At 36.7% G+C, this 7,383-nt stretch overlaps 1 protein-coding gene across 1 annotated transcript in view; it reads right to left on the bottom strand.

The window, feature by feature from the left end:
* LOC106882221 (eukaryotic translation initiation factor 3 subunit M) overlaps positions 1-7,383 on the bottom strand; it is a 66,318-nt gene that overhangs the window by 1,908 nt on the left and 57,027 nt on the right. Inside the window, exons 2-8 of the mRNA XM_052976850.1 lie at positions 6,679-6,834; positions 4,771-4,903; positions 3,888-4,029; positions 2,281-2,404; positions 1,519-1,613; positions 870-953; positions 74-173 (exon numbers count right to left, since the gene is read on the bottom strand). Coding sequence (XP_052832810.1) covers positions 74-173; positions 870-953; positions 1,519-1,613; positions 2,281-2,404; positions 3,888-4,029; positions 4,771-4,903; positions 6,679-6,720 — 720 coding nt within the window. The 5' untranslated portion in view covers positions 6,721-6,834. The remainder of the gene's footprint in view (positions 1-73; positions 174-869; positions 954-1,518; positions 1,614-2,280; positions 2,405-3,887; positions 4,030-4,770; positions 4,904-6,678; positions 6,835-7,383) is intronic.

The following is a 7,383-nucleotide window of genomic DNA, read 5'->3' as shown; positions in this document are numbered from 1 at the left end:
AAAAAAAAAAAAAAAAAAGGTAAGTAAAAATACTTGTGATGACAACAGTGAATGTGAGGAAGACAAGGCTTACATCATGGATGAGTTCTCCTTCTAAGAACTTGACAGGTTTGAGTGTAAGAAGATGATCCATGAGGAAGGTTCCAGGGTCAGCTAAACATGTGACAATACATCTGAAATGGAATACAGAAAAATGTTATATGTGCATCTATATATATTATATGTGTGTATAGGATGTTTTAATGTCAATGATGAAACTGGATATAGATTACAAAACAGCTGTCAACAAATGCTTTTCATGTGGCACCATCATCAGTGCTTTTTATATGGCACCATCACTAGTGCTTTTTACATGGTACTATCAGCAGTACTTTTATGTGGCACCATCACCAGTGCTTTTTACTTTGCCTTTCATCCTTTTGGGATGTTGAGAGTCAGTGAAATTTTCCATCGTGGAACATGATCCATTGGCTGAATCACTGACTGAACCATTATCATCATCTAATGTCTGTTTTCCATGTTGTCATGAGTTCGATGGTTTGACTGGAGCTGGAGAGCTGCACCAGGTTCAATAGTCTGTTCGGGCTTGGTTTCCACTGCCAGATGCCCTTCCTAACACCAACCACTTATGTGACACCTGGGGCCAAACAACAACCACCCTATCAACTCAGTCAGACATGTACTCTACAGAGGGAGCTCAATCTGCCAGAAACAGCTGCTAAATCTCCATCAACTCACACTTTGATGTCTTAAAAAGAGAAGACAAATACGAGACAACTGTCTTGAATACAGGTGTGTTGCTGGCTTTAGGCTAAACAACCAGCAGAGAGAGAGAGAGAGAGAGAGAGAGTGAAGCTTCTAGTATTTACCTGTGAGCATCTTCTCTGGCCTGGGATGCGTTATCTTCAGTGTAAGTTCCCAGCAGTTCAATCATTACTTTTGTGGCAGTATCACTGTAAATAGAACCAACATTAACCATTGCAATGCTTTGTGGCACATCTTAACACACACAAGGAAATTGTTTAATTGAAACTCCAGTTTATCAAAACAAAGCTAGCAAAGAATGACAGGGGAGGAGGATGCAAAATAATGGTGAATATTGGAGACACTGTGTGGCACCTTCGGCAAGTGTCTTCTACTATAGTCTTGTGAGCGGTTTTGGTAGATGGAAACTGAAAAGAAGCGCGTCATATATATATATGTGTGCGTGTGTGTTTGTCTCCCACCACTGCTTGACAGAATAAATTCCAGGCTTAAAAAATAGTACTGGGGTCAATTCATTTGACTAAAAATTCAAGGCGATGCTCCAGCATGGCAACGGTCTAATGACTGAAACAAGTAAAAGATAAAAGATAACATGCAATTTTGATGTGTCGAATGACTGAGGGTGGTCTCAGGTGGGTTGGCATTAAGAGGGTTAACATGGAGAACATCAGCCAGCTGCAGATGCCTTATATAAAAGGGACCAAATAGTGATTCTTCACCACCTGATGTAATCAATGGAAACGGTCAACTCACCTCATTTTGGCATCAAAGACGGCATCATGAAGCATACGCAACAAGATCTGGTTTTTTGCTACTGGTAAGTCCCACATTGCCATCCAAGATTTCACCTGAAGACAAAGAATTTTAAGTGTAAAGCATATCACAAAAATAAAGCATCTTTACTAAGAACAAGGATCTCTAACACTAGAACAAGACCACAAGTTTTTCCAGAGGAAGTGGCTACAGTTAATTAAATTAATCCTATTTTACTGATTGCTGGAAGCACGATAAGCAACACTGACTGGCTACAACAATGAACTATAATCATTGGTCTCAGCAGTAGTCATAATCAAAATACAGGCAAGTGTTGGTGTTTGAAGGGATAACTTATGCAGAGGTGTGGCTGAGAGGTAATAAGTTGCTTCCCAACCCTATGGTTCTGGGCTCAATTCTGTGTAGCACCTTGGGCAAGTGTCTTCTACTATAGCCTTGGGCCGACCAAACCCTTGTGAGTGGATTTGGTAGACAGAAACTGAAATAAGCCCATTGTATATATATCTGTGTGTCTCTTTGTGTCTGTGCTTGTCTCCCACCACTTCTTGATGACTGGTGCTAGTTTGTTTACATTTCTGTAACTTAGCAGTTTGGCAAAAGAGACCAATGGAACAAGTACCAGACTTAAAAAAAGAAAAAGTTCTTCAAGCTGGTGCCCCAGCATGGCCGCAGACTAACAACTGAAACAGATAAAAGACAAACGACAGTTACAATATAAAATATCAGACCTTAATGACTTACCTTGCTCAGGTCAGTGGGTACCATTTGTAAAAGATCAGCCTGTTTCCCTAAACGTAACATACTGTAGTAAACAGTGTAACGCAGATAGGATGCTTCGTCCAGTCCACTAAACACATTGGTCAGTCTGAAGAGAGATAAACACCAAGAAATTAAACCCTTAACAGGAACAAACAGATTAGTTATAATGTAATATATGGGTGCAGGGTTGGCTTTAATTTCCCCTTTTGCAAGGATCATAAAATTAAAACCAGGCTGGGTACTGGGGTTGATAAAACTGATTAAATACTTTTGAAAGTGGTGTTCTAACATGGCCATAATCCAATGATAGAAATCAGTAAAAGGTCTAAAGAATATTATCACTTAACTAATTTTCCAGATATTTATGTGAATTAATTTAAAAATAAAATTTTTGAATATTTCATTATAATTTTTATATTGCCACATTTTTTTGCTTGCTTTATTTAGTTAATCATTATTTACATTATATTTTACTAAAATTTATGTACAGTGGACTAATAAATTCATACTGTATTGAATATATATATACATATATATATATATATATATATAATAGAAGATATGGAATGCTTTGATCTCATGATAATGAACTTCATAAAGATGACGGGCCACAACAAGAGAGTGATGCTGTGTTCTGAGAAGACCTGTTCTACCAATGCCAGCAAGGAAAAATGAATGTAGGATTATGCTGATACAGACAAGAGAGGGAAATCTCAAATGTTGTTGCACACAGCCATTCGTGTTTATCAGTGACATAACAGAAAGCACCCACTCTCTGCTGTAAAGTTGTTGGCAATAGGAAGGGAATTCTGTGGTAAAACCATGACATACACCGGTAGAATGATTGGCAGATTTCTCTATTGCTGAGTGTATGAGATGATACATAGGTGTGTGATAGGACAGTGAGGGTCCAGTGGTCAAGGTGTTCACTTCAGAATCACATAGTTCTGGGTTTTATCCAGTTACATAGCACTATCTAGGGTAAAGGTTATTACATAAAATTATATTTAGATTCTATCTTAAATACAAACCCTTTAACCATTTGATACTGTATTTCTTAAAAGCATCCAGTCCACACTATAAAGTGGTTGGCATTTGGAAGGGCATCCAGCTGTAAAAACCATGACAAAACTGACCTTGCCTGTGCTGGTGCTCCGAAAAAAGCACTCAGCCGACTCTGCAGAGTGGTTGGTGTTAGGAAGGGGATGCAGCTGTAAAAACCATGCCAAAACAGACGCAGAAGTATGGTACTAACGTCCAACCCATAGAAGGAAGATGTTAATTGAAGATGATGATTTCTGATGAGTTACTCTGTTTTTACTTCAATTAATTTTTTAAATAATGAAGAATTTAGTAAAATAACTTTGTCATTATTAAACTAGTGTTTGGAACATAAATTAATACTGAATTTTTTAATGGAAGATTTTAATTCAGGACTCTTGGAAATAAGATGTTCATAGCACAGAGCCAGGAGGTGGGTTGGTATCAAAGGGGGTTAAAAAGATAAGTTTTGTTAATAGAGAAATAGAAGTTGCCTCAAGTGGGTTCATAACAAGGGGATAAAGAAGATGTAGTAAAATAGAACTTACAGTCTTAAACGCAAGTGACCCCTTTTGTCTCCAGGAGGAGCTTTAGAGATGATATCACAAAACAAGGAAACAATCTCTTCAACCTCTGTTTCAGGAACCAACATGATGAGAGATATAACACTATTGAAAAACATTTCAACATCTGGAATTGAAAACGAAAAAAAGAAAAAAAAAAAATGTTTAAGTTAATAATTAAAATTATTAAATGAAATGTAATTTCAATGTCTACAAAGATTACAGAAATGAAATTTGCAATTAAATCATATATTTCATAACGAGAGAGAGAGAGAGAGAGGAGAGATAGAGGAGAGAGAGAAAAGAACAGAGATTTTTCTATTCTTGGTCCATCTTAAGTCTTTACCTTTTCTTATCATCATTCAACATCTGTTTCCCATGGTGGCAGGGATTGGATGGCTTGATAGGAGTTGGCCAGCTGGAGAGCTACCCAGGCTCTAGTCATCTGTTTTGGCAAGGTTTCTATGACTGGATGCCGTTCCTAACGCCAACCACTTTACAGAGTGTGCTGGGCGTTTTCTATATGTCACTGGCATGAGTACTTTTCACATGGCACCGGAATGAATGCTTTTTACGCGGCACTGGCACTAATGCTTTCCATGTAGCACTGGCATGGACTGTAAACGACTTGCCTGTATGCATGGATGGCCGCAATTTCACTTATCTTGACAACGTCCTTTCTTTTCTTTTGTTATTTTACCATCTCTCAGCTTCTTATGAAACAAGCCATCTGTGTGGCCCAGTAAGACCCAGCAGATGAGAAACCCTGATATAAAGCATTGCTTATTATAACATTACATACATATGATATGAAAATTAAAATAAAAAGTAGCAGAAATTCATAAGAGATAGTAAACGAAATAATTACCGGAGTCTGATGGTTCTTTAAAACAGACTGGAGATGCCTTTACAATTTCTTTTAAATCTTGTCTCAGATCTGCAGCATTTTCTTCCTTTATATCAGCTCCAAGAGACTTCAGGTAAACACGAAGTTCAATAGTCTAAACAAAAATAATACCATTGTTAGAGAATCATATTTCAAGATTATTATTATTATTATTATTATTATTATGTTGCTTAAATATTTTACTTTTAGTCTGAAATCAGTTTAGTAAAACACAATTGGAATATTTGAATTTGAAAACAAATAATTTTAACCCTTTAGTATTCAGATTACTCAGTCAAATTTGATGCTTATTTATTGACACTGCTCTGAATTTATCATTTAGAATGAAATTTCAAGGTAGGTGTGAGGGAGGCCAGTTCTGACCAGTTTAAATGCTAAAAGGTTAAATTCATTTCTTTTGAGCCAATGAAGTATTCACTCAAGCTGCTAGAAACAGCAGCTAAATCTGCCTTGAATTAGAAGATACAGTTTTATAAAAGGAAGTATACGTTGAACTATGAAGCATGAGCTATGTGATTAAGCAGCTCGCTTCCCTCTGTGTGCTGGTACCACATAAAAAGCAATAGTGATGGTGCTATGTAAAAAGCACCCAGTACACTCTGTAAAGTGGTTCGTGTTAGGATAGGCATCCAACTCTAGAAAGCCAAGCCAAAACTGACCATGGAGCCTGGTGCAGTCCCTGGCTTTGCCAGCTCCTGTCAAGCTGTCCAACTCATGCCAGCATGGAAAGCAGACACTGAATGATGACGATTAGGTCAGTGATTCAGCCAACCAATGGATCATATCCCATTCAGGAACATTTCAATGGCCCTCTACATGTAACTTCAAAAATATAAAACAGTTCTGTGGTGTTGAATACATGAGGGAAAAAACTTCTCTTTGGACATGATGCTAGTCTAACCATGTTAACAGATGCTACGTGTTGATGATGATGATGATGATGAATGAGAAAGTGAAAAGTCAGGTAATAACAAAGTGTCAGTTGTTTCCAGACAAGTGAGACTGATGCGGCTCAGTGCTGGTACCACGTAAAAATCACTGGTGATGATGCTACGTTAAAAGCATTTAGTATTAACAAAAAAAGTGTCAGTTCTTCCCAGACGATTGAAATTGATGCGGTTCACGTTTAGTTTGAGGGGACCTTGGGATAAGTACAGTGTATCCCAACATGATGTAAGAGGTGATTAAAAGGGTCGGCGACAGGAAGACTAACCAACCATGAAACAGTCTCAGAAAACCCGTCCAACTCATGACAGCATAGAAAAGTGGACATAAAAAGGGAATGACGATATACTGTGATTCTAACAGGATGGAGAAAACAATATTGTTAGATGATAGATGAAGGGGATTCAGTAAGATATGTATATATTTAAACAATAATTAGGTTAACACAATCGAGTTGCCCCACGACCAAAGGCGATCCAGTCTTATTTCTAGACATAATACCGTAATTGCTAGTACAATATTCAATGCGTTGCTGTTTAAAGTAGTAAGGTGTGATTCGAGCGATTTTACTGTTATTTCTAGCAGGCTGAGCGACCACTAAGAGGCTTTCCTGTACAGCCTTGATGAGCCTAATTTTACAGCGAGATTTTAAACTTCGGGATATAATTCTGCAAACATATCATGTAGTCCTGGATATACCACATGATAACAGATGTTATAGATTGGTACTTTAATAACTATTATATTATTATTATTATTATTTAATTATTCTTGGGTTTCCTCGTGTTATCACCAGCCGGTGTTCATTATGGCAATTTAACAGCATCAAATTGATTTAATGTTACTTTAAAAGAGACGAAAACAATGAACGAAGATTAGATTCCATTGAAACGATATTGTGTATTAAAAGGAATTAATATTTACCTGTTCTGGAACAGTTAAATCTATAAAGACTGGAATACTCATGGTGAAGCTGTGGACGACACAACGGGAAAAGAGTCGCTTACAGCCTCAACAAACGGAGACTAACTCCCCTTCCCTTCACTTCCGCTCTGTCCTTCAATTATGTCCCTTAGATGTCTGAAAAGAAACCTGAAAAAATTTATTCAATGGTAAAAGAAAATAGTTATTTTGAAAATAAAATAAAAGAAAAAGATGGTTAGAATCTATAAGACTAAGGCATACCTATAGAAATGTGGGCAGAATTCTGATTTAAGTATCTTATATAAATCCTCATAACTTTTTTACTTTTTGGAATTTCCAGGAAATTTTTGCAAATTCTTGATTAAAACACGGGAATATATGATTATATAAAAATAAAATAAAATAAAATCCTTTAATGCTCTCTTCCATAAATCCTAAAATTTCCACTCTTTTTCGATTAAAAAAATTTAGTTTAAAAACATGGACAGTCCGAACTTTATGCTTAAAGCCCAGTAATGGACCGCCCTTGGGTGAACCATCATTCCATTAGAGGTGTTTATGAAGAGAAAAATATTGAAAAACATTAATACATGTCAGTGACAAAGAAACAAAGAAGGTATCAGGTGGTCGTGAGATGTGCTAAAAATAGCAGCTAAATCACTCATAAATCTCTCTCTCTCTCACACACTACTTTTTTTTTTTTTT

This window comes from Octopus bimaculoides, chromosome 25 (genome assembly GCF_001194135.2).
Source record: "Octopus bimaculoides isolate UCB-OBI-ISO-001 chromosome 25, ASM119413v2, whole genome shotgun sequence".
In the NCBI taxonomy this organism is placed as follows: Eukaryota; Metazoa; Mollusca; class Cephalopoda; order Octopoda; family Octopodidae; genus Octopus; species Octopus bimaculoides.
This window is presented reverse-complemented; position numbering and strand designations above follow the sequence as displayed.